This window comes from Ursus americanus, chromosome 1 (genome assembly GCF_024610735.1).
Source record: "Ursus americanus isolate L20-20 chromosome 1, mUrsAme1.1.p, whole genome shotgun sequence".
In the NCBI taxonomy this organism is placed as follows: Eukaryota; Metazoa; Chordata; class Mammalia; order Carnivora; family Ursidae; genus Ursus; species Ursus americanus.
In genome coordinates, this window is record NC_142127.1 from 106,080,371 (window position 1) to 106,100,393 (window position 20,023).

General features: G+C 57.2%; 1 protein-coding gene across 2 annotated transcripts in view; it reads right to left on the reverse strand.

Moving 5' to 3' along the window:
- Positions 1 to 4,595: 4,595 nt before the first annotated feature.
- Positions 4,596 to 20,023, reverse strand: part of NDUFA10 (NADH:ubiquinone oxidoreductase subunit A10) — a 53,048-nt gene continuing 37,620 nt past the window's right edge. Inside the window, exon 10 of one of the 2 annotated variants that reach the window (XM_045793964.2) lies at positions 4,596 to 4,949. In XM_045793964.2, coding sequence (XP_045649920.1) covers positions 4,881 to 4,949 — 69 coding nt within the window. In that variant the 3' untranslated portion in view covers positions 4,596 to 4,880. Of the gene's footprint in view, positions 4,950 to 9,933; positions 9,985 to 20,023 lie in introns of those variants that run through there. The other variant, XM_045793965.2, reaches the window with a different exon arrangement.

The following is a 20,023-nucleotide window of genomic DNA, read 5'->3' on the forward strand; positions in this document are numbered from 1 at the left end:
GGCCTCACCAGGTGCCTCAGCAAGGTGTGGCCACCACGCCCGGGACAGCCCGTGCAGACTAAGCTGGCAGGGTCTGCCGGGGCTTCAGGGGACGACCAAGGGGTGGGGGATCAGGGCACAGGGCCAGGGGACTGGGTTCTTAGGGAGGGGGCAGCCACAGCTCTGAATCACGGGCCAGATGAACAGGCTGTGGCTTTGGACACGATTGCGGCTCAGCCCTGTGGACAGCGTGATTCCTTGACTGCACTGAAGGGCGGGAGGTGGGTGGGAGGCAGAATCTAGGGGCAGACACTGCAGGGGCTGCTGGTGTCACACCCGATGCAGGGCTGCTGGCCGGCCAGCTGTCCAGGCATGGGTACAGGAGAGGGGCAAACAACAGCAGGAGAAACCGTTTCCGGTCAGGGTCTGCAGTTACCCCAAGGACGGGCACATGCTGCTCACTGGCCCCCCACACCCAGACTGGCCCTGGAGCCCAGCTGCTGATGCGCTGCCTCGCTGAGCCCCAGGGGAGCCCTGGCCGTGCTCAGAGGCCGGATGCGGCACCCACAGCATCGAGTGCAAGGTGTACCACACTCAAAGACACTGGCATCTCCATGGCCTGTGGGCGGCACCTTCCCTACAGCGAGAGCCCGTGAGCAGGCAGCACAAACAGGAGGCCGGGCTACACACAGCCCTGATGTGAGAGTCGTGGCTGCTCTGAAGTAAGGGGGTCTGACACGGGCGTCCACCGAACCCTCCAGGTCTGCATCTAGAGAGAAGGCTGGGTCACTGTCTATTCGCTTTTGTCTGCCCAGCACTCACACGGGAAGCACCGGGAAGAGACAGAGTCTTTCTCAGCACGACGAACCACCAAATGCGCAGGCAGGCAGGGAGCACACACCCCGGGGGTTAGACTCGGACTCCAGCGCATCCCTGGTGCCCGTCCTTGCACCCCTGTCCACCCGGTGCAAGGGCTGGGGCCCCTGGCTTCACTCCCCATGTCTACAATATGAAGATTAAAATGGTCCTTGAGCCTCCTGCCTTTTACAGAAGGTTCCAGGCCCGCACTTGGCACTGCGATGCTCAAAGGAGCGTGGTGCCTTTGGCCTGAGTGCTTGGCGGAGTCTGGTGGAGGAGGTGTCCCCAGCAGTGACCCTCCCCTCCAGGAGGGCAGGCAGCACAGTCAGCGCCCCATGTGGGCACTGACAGAACAGGGCTCCAGAGGAACGGGGGACGCGCTCCTGACACGGGGCGATAGTGGACAATATCTCCAGGAGGAAGCTGCCCCCACGGCCCTGTCCCTACCCACCTCCAGACATGCTCGCCCTGCAGCCCTGTCACCACCGGCCCCCAGTCCAGAGCCACCAGGAACGGCTCCTCTGCTCTTCTGTGTCAGCCCCAGACTCGGGCCTGAGCCGCTCACCCCACCGCTGGGTCTCAGGGCCTCACGGGATTATCGCTGCAGCAGGCCGGTGATCCGAGCTGCAGGGACGGCCTGCGGCTGCAGCCCAAGCAAGTACATGCCTGGGCTGCGTGCAGTGCCGGGGACACGGGCGGCTCTGCGAGCATCCGTGCAGGAGGACTCACTACTGCGCGGAACAGTAAGACAGGTTAATGCCATGAAACCACACAGCCCTGAACGGAGTGCTTCCAGAATGCAAGGAACAGCTGGGTCTGACAGGGAGCTCCCCGGCGCCGACTCAGGAAGGGCCCTGACGAAAATGGGGGACTACTGTGATTAAGACGTTTCAGGAGTATGGACAAACGAAAAGTATTTACACGTTTAAAGACAACACTTTACCGTGTCATCCGGCTTTCTGTGAGAAGAATCCTTCCCTAAGCTGCCTTCAGAGATCGCGGCCCAGGGGCAGCGAGCCACACGGACGACCACAGGTTGCACGGGGAAAGTTCAGGCTCTTTTGAGGAGTTTTTTTTTTTTCTTTTTAAAAATGTATTTATTTCAGAGAGAGAGCGAGTGAGCATGTGTGCACGAGTGGGAGGGGTGGAGGGAGAGGGAGAATCCCAAGCAGACTCGGTGCTGAGCGCGGAGCCCGACGTGGAGCTCAATTCCAGGACCCTGAGATGATGCCTAAGCCGAAATCAACAGTCAGATGCTTCACTGACTGAGCCACCCTGGTGCCCCTCGGGGAGGGGTTTCTAACGGGGCTCCGCAGCCCGGGGGAATGCAGGTGGGGGTCCCCGTCACGGGGCATCAGAACGAACCCAGGAGGAGTGGAGGCCTTTCCCTGAGCATATCTCCCCGTTCAAGTGGTGGACATGTCACAGTGCCCTTTCCTTTATGAAATCCAAGATGGTAACAGGTGATCCCTCTCGATGGGAGTGACGACTCAGTCTCTGCCTCTGCTCTCTGGCTCATGATTTTCCTAAAGCAAAGCCTCGGATTCCCAGATTTTATTTCTGTCCAGATATAAAACCTAGAATTACTCGGGCACATTCTTCCATTCATCGAATCCAGACCAGCCAGGGGCTGCTGTCTACACAACTTTCCCTCTAAAAGCCCAAATGGATGACAGTAATTGTGGCTTTCTCTCCACCCCTACTCTGCCAACCCCCCAAATCCTGCAGATCTGCACCCAGTGTGAGCACGGACCGTGCCTTCCTACGAGAAAGCAGCTGCCTGCCTGCCTCTTTGTTCTCACATGTGCACGGCTACGAACAACCGATCCAGAAATGGGAGCTGCTGAACAGGACACAGAAAGATCCCAAGCTAAAGGAGTGGCCAGCAGGCTGTTGAAACTGGGCTTTTGACGAACGAGATGGGTTTTGGGGCTTCCTTTGTCTCTGCAGTAGTCCAGAACCCTACGTAGCTGAGTCTGCTGCCACACCTGCTCCTTGAGGGGGAAGCCTCCTCACCCACGGCTCTGGCCACACACCCCGTCTGCAGGAGCGGGGCTGGCGGAACGAGGCGGCTGCGGGCGCGCACGGCGAGGACTGCATGTGACGTGGATGTAAGAACTGCCTCCAATTTCCTCTGAAAGCCCGTGGACACACCAGCATCGCTCCTGGTCCTCGAAGCTGGATGGTCCCACACGGAGTAAACACACATCGTGTTATTTGACCTCTGGGGCTTCTAAGGGGTTGTGAGCGTTTCTGGGAAACTAACTCGTGGCTGCTCCGAAGTAAGGGGGTCCGACACGGGCATCCACCGAACCCTCCAGGTCTGCATCTGGAGAGAAGGCTGGGTCACTGTCTATTCGCTTTTCTCTGCCCAGCACTCACACGGGAAGCACCGGGAAGCGACACAGAGCCTTTCTCAGCACGACGAACCACCAAGTGCGCAGGCCGGCAGGGAAGTGCACACCCCGGGGGTTAGACTCGGACTCCAGCGCGTCCCCGGGTGCCGTGCACACAAGCTGGGAAGGACGAGCCCATGTTCGGAGCAAGCCAGCTCCCACCCAAGCAGTCCTGACCACACGGCAGACCCGCCACCCGTTGGGGACGCCGCCACGGAGAGCGAGCTCATTATGGCCGAGACATCAGGGACAGCCAAGATAATTAAAGATGTTTTTCTTTTCCTTCCTCCTCTCCTTAATGGTTTGTGAGGCACTTAGTCCAAAGACACTCCAGAGCTGGCCGGGTGCCGAGCGCACGCCCATGCAGCGATGAAAGCAGCGTGTCGCGGGCAAACACAGGGCTTCCACACTTAAGTCTGACTCCAACTCAGACGCTGCTGGGACACTTTCTTTTCAACTGTTAAACACCCCTCCCCAAAAAGGAAGGAGGGATGGGGAAAGGAAGGAAAGAGGAGAAGGAAGAAGGAGGAGGAGGGGAGGGGAGGAGAGGGAAGGGGGGATGATGGAGGGGAGGAAGAGAGGAAAGCAGAGGGAGGGAGGGGACTTCAGGGGAGAGAAGGGAGGGGAGCAGGGAAGCTGGGGAAGGGGAGGGGCTGGAGAGTGGTCTGTGGCCTCCTCTGCCCTGTGCACTACGGGGACGGCGGGCCGTGTGCCTACCCAGCGAGCACCTCAGCAAGCACGGGGAGCAGGTGCCCGAGCAGTGGCCAGTGCAGCCTGTGTGGCCGAGGAACTCAACTCTACGCTGCACTGAACGTCAAGCACCCACATCTCAACGGGGGCAGCGGCGGGGCAGCTCTGTGGGACTTACCGCTCACAGCCGCCGGCTGCCCCGAACGCTCCCTGTACAACGAGCTGGCAGGAAGCTCCCTTCTGTTTTCTACGTACAGACATGTGGCTCTCCCTCTCCGTACAGAGCTCCTTCCTGTGCTCTCGGAGCCTGCGCTTCCTTCCCAGGGACAGATGTCCAGGCCAGCGGCTGACGGTCATTGTGCGAGACCTCTTCCTGGCTCTGGCCTCTCCCCCTCACGTCGTCCCTGCTCTCCCCGGCCGTGGCTATGCCGCCAAATCGGGCGGTATCCACGCTTCAGAAAACCTCTGAGCCCTGGCCTCCGTCTCAATAAACCAAACCCACCACAGTACATGGTCAGTGACGTGTAAGCAAACACGTGTGTGCACAGACACATACGTGATGTGTGCGGCTACGGACGTATGATGGAGGGAAACGCTGTGGAATCGGTTCTATTTCTTGAAGTCTGAAGAAACCAAGTACCAACTCTGCACGACCCAGAACACAACACAGAATGAAATTCTTCTGGTAACATCTGATCTTTAATAGATTTTTTTCCCAGTGACAATTATGGATCATTGCCAAACAAAGCCAGAGGCCGCAAAGCCTCCTAAACCAAGAGGCCCGTCCCTCGCCCAGCTACTCTACAGGGCAGCCTGCTCCGGGCCCGGCCGTTCCTCCCACGGTGCCATTTTTGGGTCCTTTACCCCCCCCCCATTTTACAGCTACAAGAGTCCACAGGAGTGGGGCAGACGGGAAGCGTCTTCGCCATCGCGATGCAGACCACGGAGGACGGTCCGTCACTTCAGCCAGATCCACTTGTCGCCCACGTCCGCGTTGTACCCGGGGCAGTACCTGCGGCCCGGCAGCTGTGGGAGGGAAGGCCACGGTCACAAGGGTTCACAAGGCACACGAGCCCCCGGCTCGCCACAGCGGCCTGCTCGACGGCGGGTCCTGCTGCGAGTGGAAGCGCCCCGCGGGAACAGAGCTCCGCTGGCCCATGTGCGCCCACAACGTGCAGGCGTCTGGGGTGGCCTCTGGCCTGGGAAGCAGCCTGTCTGTTCTCAGGCTTTGAGGGTCATGATTTGAAAAACCCATTCACACCTCCAGAGGGCACTGCTTTCCCCAGTGTCGTGGCTGGCACAGCACACTCTTGGGAGAACTCAGGTGAGTTTACCACGGGGCCCTCTGTCCTCTGCGATCCATGGGGCAGGTTATGGAAGCGGACAAGGGAGGGTGGTGAACACCAGGGCCCACCTCAGCGGGAGCTCCGAGGAGCAGGGGAAGGAAGCGGACTGAACCCAGGAGGGCTGTCTGTCGGGGCAGCAACGGGACTAGGAGGACAGAGGTCTCCTGCCGGCCCTCCCACGGTGTCCAGAGAGACCACGCCACGTGGCCACAAGCCCACTCCCACGGGCAAAGGAGCCTTCAGCAAGAGTCAGGGACCGTGGGCTGAGTGGCCCCAGAAGGCAGCGCCTGCCACAGTGCAGGGTGGACCTGCGACGGAGCCGCGCACGGTCAGGGAAACGCTCCAGCACTGTCTGTCCTGCCAAGTTACGTAAGTGGGAACAAAATATTGAATTTACTTTTTCATATTTTCAAATCAACGTGGATAAACAGATTTGTCCATACTACATACAAAAATCTTCCACATTCTGCCCTTAAGCACTCAAGTATTTTAAAAAATAAATCAGTCTTCCCTTTATCCTAATCAGCAAAAGGCACCCAACCGCAGCCACACAAAGGGGAGTCACTGATGGGGGCTCCGAATGCCACTGCCAAGGCCAGACAGAGCTCTGACAACGGGCTGGGTCTGAGGCCCTGGACCCACGCTCTCCTGTGCGGGTCACGCAGGTCTGCAGGGGGATTCTGTGGCCTGCAGAGGAGGTCGGGCTGCCAGGGGCCTGGCAGGAGGGCTGAGCCTGGGCACGCCAGGGCAGGAGACCAGTACAGGCTGGCTCTGCTTCTCAGGCCTGGGATACCCTGTGAATGGGGCCATCCACGTGCCAGGAGCATTCTGGGAATAAGAGAGGAAAACAAAATACAAGACCCAGCTCCCCAGGAGTCCAGAGTCTTGGGGAGAGACTGGCAAGGGAGGAGGCACCACACCCCCACGGCCCACGGCAGCACCGCAGGGGAGCCCAATGGGGAGCATGTGTGTGCAGCTGCCCGCAGAGAGGGGGGCAGTCTGGGGGACGCAGGCGCCCGGGCTGCTGCACAGACTACAGCACACGGCGAGTGTCAGGAAGATGTCAGTTTTTCCGCTCTGATTCCAACAAGCACTTGGGAATAAGGTGGGTGCTGGGCCAGAGCAGCGGCGGTAGCGCCCGGGCGAGGGCCGCAGGGACTAACACCCGTGTCTGGCTTCCTCGGGCCTCAGGGGCTCAGAAAGCCCTGCGTAAGAGGAGCAGGGGGAGGGCAGGTAGTGGCCCAGGGAAGGTGAGCACCGAGCCCGGCCGTGGACACTGTGGAGAAGGTGAGCGGCAGTGGGACGGCTGGGTCTGAGACTGCAGAGACGGGGCTGTGCTGGAGATCCACAGGTACGCCGCCACCAGCCAGCAGCCGGGACGGAGCCGACGCCACCCGAGCCGACGAGGGTGCCCGGGGAAGAGCATACAGAAGATGCGTGGAGACACTGAGCCGCGGATGAAGATGGTCTGGACTGGGATGGGGCAGCTGGGAGAAGCTGGGACTATGAAGACGACTAAGAGCGTGTGCACCCACGTGCGCAGACGGGGTGTGACAGAGTCCCTGTGTAGTTCTGCGTCAGGCGGAACAACGCCCCAACCCCAGATCCTGTGCCCGCGAGACCTCACACGGCACAAGGGGCTTGGCAGATGCCCATGGTTCACGCGGGCCCAGGGTCTGCACAGGGGACCGCGAGAAGGTCAGACCAGAGGAGGAGGTGAGGCCGAGTGATGGGGCAGGCACCTTTGGAAGGCGGGAGCAGAAAGGAACAGCCTGATCTGGCAGCCCTGCCCCACCCTGACCCCATGCTCCGGACCTCCGGAGCCGCGACACAACACGGGTGAGCGGCTTCCTGCGTCCCAGTACAGCAGCCACAGGACACACGTGCTGGGGGCGTGTCTGTACACGCTGATGGGGCACGCTGACGGAGAGGCCCCAGCCGCGGGAGACAGCGGGCAACTCGCCGAGGATGAGGGAGGGCAGGCCGGAGCGCCCGGGGCCCGTCCCCCGTCTGGGGGCCCCCATCCAGCAACACTCGGCAAACAGCCGCGAAGGCACAACAGCCCCAGCAGGAAAGCACTGTGGCTTTGCAGTGTCCCAACAGTGGGCTCACCAGAAAGGGACTTCTCTTCCTGAAGGACCACCCCCAGCACCATGCCAGGGAACAGAGAGCTGACCGGTCAGGGAAGGGCTCAGGAAGGCTCTCGAACGTCTCCCACACCTGTGGCGAGCCACTCGGTGGCAGCAGTCCCCAGCTTCCGTCAGCAGAGTCCCCGGGGCTCTGACAGCAAGATGTCCCTGAGCGGTGGCAGCCCCCATGAGGAAGGGCCGGTGTGCAGCAGCAGCATGGCTCTGCTCGCTTCTCTGCACGGCGGATTTCAAGCCACAGAGCAAATAAAAGCTGGCAGACCATCAAAGCTGCTGAGCCCAGCCTCACAAACCTGCTCGGGGCAGTGGTTCGCTGGCCTCTGATTTTCAGACCCTCAGGGTCCCTCCAACGGGGACCCCAAGGAGAGTTTCTGTTCGGAACATTTCACACTGAGGGAATGCAAAATAAGCTTTTTCTTTTCCATTTCTTCCTATCTGTATCTGCTCATTTAAATAAACCTGCAAACCACCAAAACCCAGTTCATACCTGCCACATGAGAGAACACACGTGTGCTGCCCTGAGAAGACAGCGTGTCGTCACCTTCCCACACGGGAGCGCCACTCGGGAACCCACACCAAGACACCCGCCTGGGCCCGGCCATCCCTCACCGCACACACACCTGCAGGTGTGCATCTGGGGAGAAGGGCCGTCGGCCCGCCCTGTACCTCCTTCCTCTTCGTCCTCCCTCCACCCGCTACCGGGAACGTGGGTGCTGGCCCGTCCACGGAGAGAAGGGCCACGCCTGGGGGAACGGCCGTTAGCTGGGAGAGCTCTGCGGGACGGAGCTGCGAGCACGTCCAGCGCACATGCCTGCAGCCTTGTGCTGGAGAAATAACCACCCAGTGTGTTCAAGCCACAAATGCCAGGTTTTGTTTTTCATTCTCCCAGCTGAACTTACTTCTAATCTTAATTCTTTCCTTCCGGCACAGGAAAATGTTTCAGAAGAAATCGTGACTGGCGGAAGGCCCCCTTCACTACCTACATGATTTCATTCAAAAGCTCTGTGAAGATATTACATCCACTGTTACTTATGAAGTGTTTAGAGAAGAAGGAGGGAAGTAGGGGAGAGGGAGCAGGGGGAGGTGGGGGAGGAGGGGTGAGGGGGAAAGAGAAGGGGGGAGGGGGAGGGGGAGGAGGAGGGTGCACACACTGAAGTGGCCTGGACGTTGCTGCAGGTACACAGGACAAGGGAGGAAGGAAGATAACCAAGGCCACCCAGCCCTTCAGTGCTCCCTGTCCGAGTCCCACACAGCACACAGCACCCAGGACAATGTCGCACGTGCTAGACGTCTGATTTGGTGGCACGGTGCCTGGTCTAAAATTTTCAGAAGGCTGTCTCCCCACCTTCCCCATTTCCCATTAGAAGTCAAAGAGTGAGTTTACTAAAGAGAAAACCCTGTAAACACAAAGACGCAGAATCAAAGCCCTTTTCCACAGGGTGGCCAAGCTGCCCTGTGCCCGAAATGCTGGCGAGCTGGCCCCCCTGGGGTTCTAGTGCTGAGTGGGCCCCACGCCCCCGTGAACCTGGCAGTCTGGGCAGGGGGCAGCCCAGAGAGGCTGCTGCTCTCCTGGAGGGGCGTGAGGCCAGGCTTTCCCCCTGGGGTCCCCCTGCATAGCCCCACCACTCAGAGACCAGGAGCCTGGATGTGGGGGCTGCCTGCAGCTCAGCGAGCCCCTCCCCAGGCCCACGTCCCCCCACTGGCACCATTCCGACTGGCACAGGAGAGACGTAAAGAGTCAGGGCACCACGGTGCTCGCAAAATCATTCCCAATTTCCTCCGGTTATTTAATTGTGCAAAATCTGTGTGTCTAAGGTCAGGCCTAATTTAAACTAACATTTACAACAGTGGAAACTGTGATAGCCCTGACCCTCTTGGTAAGTAGCACACGACAGCTTCCTGGGGCACCCCCAGCCACACACACAGGCACGCACGTACGCACTGCTAGCACACTACCCCTGGGAGGGTACGTGCAGAAGAAACTTCTTGCAGGGCTGCCTCACAGGGGCCAGGAGCTGGGGGACAAGGAAGGTCAGTTACTGCTAACTGCACACTCTTCATACGTTTTGTATTTTCTAGCACACATTTCTTTTTTTTTTCCCCTAAAAGAAAGGCTAAGTAGCTTGTCCAGATCAACAGCAAGGGTGTCCATGGAGCTAGACTCCGAACCTCTGTCCTCCGGCTCCGAGTCCGCGCCCACCCGCTAGGCCACCAGCGCCTCCGGCCCCGCGCACGCAGCCCGTGGGCCCACCACCACCCAAGCTGCCAGTCCCTGCTCTGTGGAGCTTTCCTGATGAGAAGTAACCCTTCGATGTGCCCTCCAGATTTATGTGCTTAAGGTGAACTTCTAGAAGTGGAACTGCTTACTTAAAGAAAAAATAAACACAGATGCTGACACGGCAATCAGAATGGGTTTGAATTTAATGTGCACAAGAGTCTGGTCCAGATGATGACGCTCTGCTCGCGCTGCGAGGGTGAGTCAGGCCTCCCACGTTCCCTCGTGGATTTACCGCCTAGCATAGGGTCGGTCAACTACGGCCCGCAGACCAAATCCGGCCGACGACTGTTCTGTAGAAACAAGGTTCGCCGGAGCTCGGTCCTGCCGCCTGCTTGCACTCGGCCCCGCAGCAGGACGGAGCCCTTGTGGCCGAGGGGGCGGGGCTGCAAAGCTCAGCTGTGTATTCTCTGGCTGGTCTTAAAAACGTGCTACCCGCTGCGCTAAGAGAAAGTGACTGGGTGACGACGGGATCAGGGGACAAGTAGCCAGGCAGCTCCAGGGGAGGCTTCAGAGGCGGCCGAAACAGGGACCTTCTGTATGCAAAGCAATGCCACTAAGTCTGACCGTGGGCGAGTTCTGACTCTGGGAAAAGTGGTCCATCATGAAATGCTACAAGCCAGGTTGGTATTTGGCCCGTGAGGTGACTTATGAGGTCGGGGGTCACACGCGGAGACTTCTCCCAGCCGCTTCCCTCACGCACACAGCAGGGACGCTCTCCAGAGCTTCGAATGCCAGCAGCTTGGACAGAACCCAGCTGAGAGTAAATTACATATATTCACTCATTCTCCTGGAAACAAAACTTTGAATTCCCTCTACATGTGAGCACGCTGTGCCCTAGCGGTCTTGAGAGGCATGAATAAATCCCATTTTCTCTAACCTCATGAAATACACAGAATACCTAAAGCTAATCAGAGAGTGGAAGCACAGGAGGAGGAACCGGGTCTGACCCACGGGAACAGAGGCTTCAGGTACAGACGGGAGGTGGTCGGCGGAGAGGAGGACACAGCATCGGGGGCAGCCCGGGCAGCGAGGGCGACAAGATAGTGCAGAGCACGCCCTGCGGGAGCAGCCACAGTGACCACAGCCCACCTGGACCCCCGCATCCCTGGCAGCAGCTCTGCTGCTCGGTATGGGCCACATGAGGGCCACCAGACCAACCCACGCCACGGAAGGGCTGCAGCTTTCCCCACCATCCGGACACTGGACAAACGGGTCAGGCTGGCTAGTATCCATGGGCAGAGAGCTAGAGGGGAGGGCCTCAGGCAGAAAAGGAGGCCTGTCAAATTGATGGGGACACACTTGGTCTGGGGCTGTGCACGTCCCTGCTCGTGTGGGGTGACGCTCCCAGAGGCGGGCAGAGGCCCCTGGACAGAAAGGGCATTCCTGGGGGCTGCCGGGTGCTCCCCTAGGGCTGAGGGACTCAGCTCCCAGCAGCCAGGGCTCACCGCACACCGGGGTACCAAGCTAACTCTTCCCTAGTCAGGCTGCTCAAGACTCACCAAAAAGCTAAGACATCAAACCCCAAAAGCTTAAGCTGATTTGCAAGTATCTTAAATGCCTCCCAGAGTACACATTCTAACGCTCCTCAAGGGAACAAAACAAGATCAAGTACTCAAAAACAAGAGACCTCACAATGGACGGCGACCACCGAAAAGTCTCTAGCCCTGGAAAGGGGAAAATGCAACCCGTATCCGGGGGAGAACAGATCAAGCCGACTCGGATGTAACAAAGATGATAAATTAGAAAACAAGACTGTTGAAACAGCTATTGTAAAAATATTCAGTATGCTTATGGAATTAAGTGAAAAGCGAAAGTAATGAGAAAACCAGAAAACATAAAGGAAACAAATAAAACTTCTAAGGTTAAAAAAAAAGGACTTCTGAAATAAAATTCCACTGGATGGATGTGGTGGCCCCGACAGTATGCTACTCCGATGTCCCCACAGAGCCAGCTGCCGCCCGTGTCCACCACCCAGTCATGCTGGGCCACACACCCACGGAAGGCGCCTGCTCAGCCCAGCCGGGAGCAGCAGACGGTCTAGGCCCTCCTATTCCTTCAGGACATGGGACTCTGCCAACAGGTACCGCTGGCCCTGGGCCACCCCATCGGTCAGATGCACCCTGCGCTGCTGCTACACCTCCCTCCCTCTCCTGTCCCAGAGGGCACAGGGCACCGAGGGCCACAGGCCCCCCTGCACCTCATCTCTCTCCTCCTGACTCTTCACAGGTGTTTCCCCAGAAGTCTCCTCAACATCTGATCCTATCTCGGCTGCTGTTTCTTGGAGGACCCAAACTAACACAATGAAATTAATAGCATGTTGTATAAACACGAGCAAACATCTGTGAACTTGAAGACAGGACAACAGAAACTATCCAAGATGAGGCACTGAGACAAAAAGGCCCAAAACAAATGGACGGAGTCTCAGTGACCTATGGGTCACGAACTATCAAGAGTCCCCAGAAGGGGGTAAGAAACGACATCTGGGGAAATCATAACTAACCATGTTATAAACGATAAGGAAACGACAGACGGCTCACACCCAAGACGCTCCATGAAATCCAAGCAGGATAAGCACAGAGGCACGTGGTCACCAGACGGCGGGGAAGTAGTGATAAAGAGATCAAGAGATGGTCTCAAAAGCAGCCAGAGAGAACAGGTCCCTCAGGCACAAGGACAGCACACAGCAGGACTTCAGACTTTCCACAGAAGCCGTGTGGCCAGGGGTCGGGGGCGGTCTCAGGATGTAGGAGGAAACGAGTGGCCAGTGCAGAAGTCCACGCTGGGTGATGCCGTCTATGAAAATGAAACGGAAATACGGTAACTTTTTCGAGTAAGAACTAACATTTCAAGACCTGGGCCATGGGAACAGCTACTGCAGGAGGCGACTCGGGCCACCTGGGAGCCACCACGTGGAGGCCTGGGCCTGCACAAAGCACGCACCAGACAGCACAGCTATGAGCCAGGGTGAAAGGTCATGAAAACATCTTAGCTTCTTTTAAAAATAACTGGCCGTGGCAGAGGGCAAGGGAGCTGGACAGAAGTCACCCCACTGTGCATGGGCTGGAAGGATGTGACTGGCTGCGCGTGAGCAGACGCTGGCAAGGCACAGACACGCACTGTAACAGCCCAGAGCGGTCGGAAAGGAGAGACCAAAAGGTATAGTAAATGAGTCAGCAGTAGAGACAAAACAGAAGAGGGAGATGATCAACTAAGCCCAGAGAGGCCAGGAAAGACAAAAGTACGATATAAACCTAAACCTCACTCGCTACAGGGTTGAAGTGTGAGGTGAGAAACAGGAGGTCCCCCGCTCGAGGAGCCCTCGCCTCTACCCAGGGAAGCCCCCTCCCAAGGTCAGAGAGCGGTGGCAAAGGCCCCCAAGTCACTCGCTCACGCACGAGCCCCTCGTTCTTGCCGAGACGGCCGCTGGCTCTCGCAGTCCTGCTCACTAGCCAGCGCCGTCCTCCTCACGCAGCGCCTCTTGTGCAGACGTGCGGCCAGAACCGCGGCTTTGTGAGAGCACACCTCGGGGAAGAGTGTCCAGGGAGCCCCAGGACAGGGCGGCAGGATGCCCTCAGGAAACACCCCTCAGGAGGAAGCCAGCCCCAGCTCCAGCACAGGCGCCTCCCTATCAAACAAGCGTCGGGTCCCCAAGCAGCCGTCCCTGAGCAAGCACGTGACCGGCTACTCTGGCCTCTGCCTCGTCTTCGCCCCTTGCTCTTCTGAGAACGCTTCCTGTGGCCAGCTCCTCCTGCCCAGCTCCTGCCCCTTCCTCCAGGAGCCTCCCAACGCTGACAGGGTGACTGTGTCCTCTCATCCCTCGTCTCTCCTCTCGGTGCCCAGTGCGGTCACTTGCCTACTTGTTGATGCGAGTGGTCAATCACCGACTCCCACCACCAGCACCGCCTCTCGCTCTGACGCCACGAGGGGCAGGTGGGTGCCGTTCTCCTTGGAAGGAGGTCAAGTGACCTGCCCGAGCCACCTGGCTGCAGGCGGCAGCTGGACCCCCAAGTCTCAAGTCCAGGAATATCATTTTCCATGACACTGTGCGCGGATTAAACTAAACCGTAGCTCCTAGTGTGCGCTAACTTTGGAAAATGATGTAATAGCCTTGCCCATCCCACCGGCATGCTGCCTCCATTTTTACCAGATTCCATTCATTCCTTCCCATGTTCTGTTTGCCCGCTAGTCCGTAGGTATGGAGCTCTGCTGCTCTAGTTTCTAGATGTGAGGTGCCTGGGTGTATGTCAGGGCTCAGCCCCCACTCCACGCTGGCCTGGGGGGTGGGCTCTCAGGGTCTCCCACCCCCTTTCAGGTTTACCGCCAAGTCCTGCCAGGGAACTTCGGGCTCCTGGCAGGTGTGTCGGGGACGCTCACAGACGGTCACAGTGCCTTATCTGAGTTCTCCTGGAGAACTAAAATAGATGTGTTAATTCCAGCACCAAGTCCTTTGTCGTGGGACTGTAAAAAGGTGAATTTTTTAAAAAGGATCAGATGAAGCCCTGCCTGTCTTGGATCTGCTTCACCCCACTGTGGTAGAAACTGGGTTCTATTAGGTACGACAGACTCCACTCTTTTCAGACGCTCAAAGAGCTAAGGAAATCTAGAGTGACTTGGGGATTCCAATTTCCAACTTCTGTTATCCATTATTACATATAAATGCTAATGAGCTCTAAGAATTTTTCATTAATTTTAAAGAACGTTGTAGAAATTATTTAGTAAAGTCACTTCTTTGATACACAATTTCCCCGATTTTCCATTACTGCTAAGCATAAATCAAGTCTAGAAACTCTGAAATCAACCCCCCAAAATCTTATTTTATCAAAGACAATTTTCAAAAGCCATCTTTTTAAGAATAAGTGTCTTCTATTTTTAGCACCAACACCACAGCCTGTTACAAATACATCCATATTTAGCTGCCAAATTCACTGCCGTAAGTATCACGGTACCGTACACTCTAAATGACTCATATTAGCTGGGAGTGGAAAAGCTCCTAACTCAAGCCCTTGTCTGAAGACCTGAAAACAGTATTCTTTCTAGAAATTCTGAAGCAGAAGTACTGAGGGCACACACTGCAAAATCCGGGCCCCCACGGTTTATCGGGTTGCGTGCAAGGACGTCACCCGGTGACTTGGCACAAGCAGAGCCCCAGACACCACAAGACAATCTGCAATCACACGCAACCCTAATCACCCCGTGAAAAGTCCACGTTTTACACGAACTTTCCCATCCCGGGGACCCACGTTCTCTTCCACACGTGGGAATCTAACACCGGGGCACGCGGACCAACGACGAGTCTCAGGCCCGCACTCCGCACAGAGCGTGGAGCTGCACACGCAGCGAGCGTTAGCGAGTCCCCCAGCCCCACGAGCGAAGGGCAACTGCAGACACCACGCATTTCCTCTCACACTCAACTGAACAACTCCAAACGGAGAATCGGTAATTTCACACAAACAGGTACCAAATTAAGTTCTGAGGCCTGCCCATCGAGCAATCTAGGAAGCCTTCTCTGTCAGCGTGCTGAGGTCCGCTGACCCCGAGCCTCCCGTTTACTGCAAGCCTGTCTTTATCCAAGTGAACCCCAAGAGGCAAGAGCACACGGTGCCACCGCATTCCAGCTACGAAGCGTCGCTATTCTAGACAACGCTGACTTGGTGCTGAGACAAAAACAACTTGAGAGAGTAAAGAAATAAAAATAGCGGAGAGAAAGCAGAAGACTCTGTCGTCCTGGCAACTGTCTCGGACACAATCGCATTCGCGGAGGGAGCACCGTATCTTAATAGCATCTGGCCTCCCTAAATTGAAAAGACACTGAATCGGCAAAGCGGAAACCAATTCACAGCTTGTCTGCCCCAAGGAAGGACTGCACAGAAATAAAAAGTGACCCAATACAGTGTCTGAAAAATGACTGAAAAAATTAGTAGGCTGCTATGCACATATCAGCACTCACTGAGCGTTCAGCGGTCCATTGCAACAACAGAAGGGCGTCCGAGTGAATGGGAAACGTATGGATACATAGAGTCAGACTGCAGACACTCGTGTCCCTCTGCAAACGTGACTTCAGGAGAAACCTAAGATTGGCCAGTCATCTGGAGTATGATGGGCGCCCAAAAGCCACTCTGACTCCAGCCAGACCAGCGAAAGAGCAGAACAAACACCCACAGGATCAACAAGACAAAACCAAATTTAAAAATCCTATTCATATGGAATCTTAGATCCTTTCCATCCTGAAAAGGTCTGTCTTCACTAGTCTGACCCCCAGGTCACCACCAGAGCTAACCAGGAAATGCTCACCCCATGCTGTCACACAAGGACCCCGAGCCCAGCAGTGCACGGCGCCCACCCCGGCTGCCCCCAGGCTGCTTGTGTGCAAGGGGCTGCAGTGGGATGGAGGCGCATATGTGCCCTCCAGGGAACCTTGCAGCCTCCAGCTCAGATAGCCTCTCTGCACTTAGCAGCTCATTCACACTTGGAAAGAACCACCCTGTGGCAGCAGCTTGAGGCCCTGTACACCCAAAATTAGACGTCCTTGTACACAGCTTCCCCGTCAGCCCTGCCTCCCTACTCTCACCCCTGCCCCAGGTCCCCTTGTCCCATGCACCCCACCTCCATCCTAGCCAACCCTCCAGAGGTCCTCTTTCTTACTGCCAACCAGCACAAGGGCATCAAGGCCCTCCAAAAATCTGGCCTGTGCTGCATACCTGCTACTTGCCAACAGAAGCACTCACAGGCCAGGACAACATCTTCCGAACCACCACCCCAGACTTCTGTCCTCCACATCTTCCCTCATTAGGGTGCTACTCTGAGCTAACTAACCTCTGAGCCCCACTCTTTCCCTATCTCTGAAATGCACCTCAGAGGATTTCTTGTAGTCAACGAGTAATAACAAATAAACCCCACAGATCACCATAAATTTAGGACTAATAAAGTCTTTTCTAAGTCTTCTCCTTTTCTTTCAAATACACGAGCTGGTACCCCCAAACCAGCCGTCCTGCCTCTAACCTTCACAAATGTTGCTCCTTCTCCCCCAAAACAGGAAGGGAGGCCCCTCTTCTATTTGGCAAGGGACCCCAGGCCCCTCTTGTCCTTAGCAAACCATCGCCTTGTAAATCTCGAGATTCTTGACATGTGACACTTGAACCCCCACCACGAACTTGGAACTACACTGTGTCCTATGCTCATGCATGTGTGGTTCCCACTGGTCAATGAACCTGTAGGGCACAGGAACCGGGTCTGTCCCTGCGTCTTCTGCACGGTGTCTGTGCTCGGTGTGCAGTGAAAGGGCACAGATGGACACTGGCACAGGAGAGCTCCCAGTGACAGGCCGTGCTCTGCAGGAAGAAGTGGCCCGCCACACTGCACGAACTCCATCCTCAGTGCCGAGCCAGAAACTGGGTGCTTAACTGCAGGCCATCAGAGGAGGAAGGAAACACAGAGCTGAACCCTCAGTCCATCAGCTCCCGAGACAAAGGCCACTTCTAGGGGCGTAAGACTGCTGTGCCAAGTACAAATCGCGTACCTCAGATTCTACGAGAACAAGCAAAAGTAAAAATCACAAAACCGCAAGAAGCAAAATGAGCCAGCTGGGCCCTGTGACCTGGACACCGCCCAGCCTCAGGCCCCGGTGCCACGGAGTCTGCCCAGCCACGGGAGGAAGTGGGAATCTTCACCCTGAGGGTCTCCCTCAGCTCAAGCAGGCAGTGAGGCTCAGGCTGGGGGACCCAAGATAGACACAGCAGCAGAGGCCCTGGCTCCGGGCCGCCACAGGCCTGCTTTCCTTTAAGCTGACACTCCGAACACACACGCAGGGCAGCTAAGGGGCAGAGGTCCGGAGCCCATCAGGGGTCACCTCCACGGCCAACTGCCACTGTGTGTGTGCGTGAGCACCGCCCTCCCATCGTCCCCACTGGCCGGCTTCCAGGAGAAGCCACACAGGTGAGAAGATCCACAGAGACACACACCACCATGCAAAAGCGACACCAGGAACGTTCCGTAGCTGCAGACTTTCCCTGTAACAGTTGGTCAGGATGTCTCCCGGGAAACCCTATCCCCAGAGACTCATTAGCCATCACATCGCGTTTGGACACCATGCTACACACACAAAGCACTTCTCTTAGGCAAACGTCAAGGCCGGAAGTCAAACAGCTACACTCTACCCTCTACGCCTGGGGCTGTAAGGAGCGCCAGTGAGGCTAAGTCAGGAACAAGACGCTTCGGAACCAGCAGCCCATGCGCAGGCTGGTGTGCGTGCGGGAGGCCAGCCTGAGCTTGCTGGGCCCCACGCCTCCCCGCGGACAGGTTCCCTACCTGGCCAGCGGGCCCACCAGCGGGGCGTGTCTCTGGCACAACAAGAGCCTGAGTCACCCTGGTCTTCTCGAGGGGGTTCTGCTCTCCCTCAAGGTGGCTCCTCCCGCAGGAGCTGGGCCTGCCCTGTGGGAACGCTGTTGGACTCCTCCGGGGGCGGCCCAGGATCCCTTCTGTGCCTCTGCAAACTCTGGCCCTCCTGCACCTTCTCCCTTACTTCCTACGGACTCTCAGGCTTTTGAGACATTCTCAGGCTTTTGAAAAAAAACAACAGGCCAACAAAATACAGAAGGGCCTACTTCTACCCCTCTATCCAAACTCTCCTGTCAAGGTCCAGCAGCCTGCACCACCCTGACCTGCCCGCAGCACGGAAACAGGCGCCATGCGGGCGGCCACGGGGACCGGGGGCGGCAAGGCCTGCTGGCTCTGGGAGCTCCTCCGCTTCTTCCCCTCCTGTGGCAGCTCCTGCCCACCCAGCGGCCCACCCACCCAGGTACCAGGCCCTGGGGCCAGCACGGTGCGGGGGAGGGGGCCAGCACCTCTGTGGCCAAGGCACTTCTGCTCCCCGCCAAGCCCCCCACGTGGAATGGGTCAGTGGTCGGTTCAAACAGCTATGCCAGTGGCACTTGTCACTGTCACTGCAGAATCTAGTTAAATGTCATGAAAACGGCGGAGTCTGAGTCTGACAAGGAGGACATGGCCAACACGTGGGTGAGACCACAGCGCCACTCCAGGGTGCAGACAGGGCACACAGGTGTCCTCTGGAAAGTTCTCTAGTGAGCCACCCTTCCTGGGTGCATCCAGTTCATCAGTGAATTCAGTGAATGTAAGGGTCAATAACAGGCGTCTGTGATTAAGTGTGCCTGAGGCCCCACAGTGAAACCCACTGTCCAAACAAGCAGCTTCTGCTCCTACAAACCCCATGACCCATCAGCCCAGCTCACGCCTCATGACCCGTCCACTTCAGGGTGTCTACACTTGCTCCCAGCACCGTACCCACCATGGGTCTAGGAGGAAAGCCGTGAGACAAACAGCCCAGCGCCCGCCAAGGCGCCCGCCCCCACCCCCGGCCGCGTTCCTCCCTCAAGCACCGTCCTGTTGGAACCCTTCAAGGATAGCATATTTGGCGGACTCCCGGGAAAGGGCAACGCTGCCCCTGTAAACAGGGCTCTTGGGTAAGGGAACGTAGCTCGCCCCCGGGGGTCACAGCCATGTCCCCACCGTCTCTCACCCAGACTCCCCAAGCACTCCCCCTGCTCCGTTTCTCTGCCCCAGCCTCAGAACCCAACATGGCAAGCACAGCGATCCTTCCCGCACATAATTCAGATGCTCTCACTCTCAAAACAGCACACTGGCTTACGGTCTCATGAAAACGTCAAACCAAGCTTCACGGCACTGTCTACAGCCCCTCTGATCATGCCCTGCTAGCTTCCAAGCTCACCTCCAGCCCTGCCTGCCGCCCCCACTCCCCCCATTTCACCACGGCGGGCTCTTCTACTCCTAGACTGCACCCAGCCTGCCTCCAACTCCGAAGCCCTGCCTGCCGGTGCGGCTGGGTCACCCCTCTCTTAAGCACACCTCCCCCCGGAGACAACTTTACTTTTGCCCCATAGCACGCTGATGCCCAGCTACATTAATGTACAGTTTATCGCCTGCCCCTCCTTCCCCAACCAGGATGCAAGCTCCTTGAGAGCAAGACTGTTTTAGTCCCTGATTTGGCCCCAATGCTGAGAATAGTGCCTGGAACAACAAATACTTGCCAAGGGACAGGGAGTAAATGTAAAACAGGAAGGTGACAGTTCTGGGGGGTGGTGGCAATGTTAGCAGCACATGCTGGGGGTAGACTGTCACTCCTAGAATTATCTTAGTGCCTGCACGACGTCTGAGTATGTCCCCTGGACAGGATTCTCCGATGGTAACAGAAGACAGAAAGGCTTTCATCAGCCAGGTTTCCCTTCTTGCCTTGAGGGTCGGGGACTTAATGAATTCTCTATCCTGAGGGTTCACTGAGCAAACATCTATTGAGCC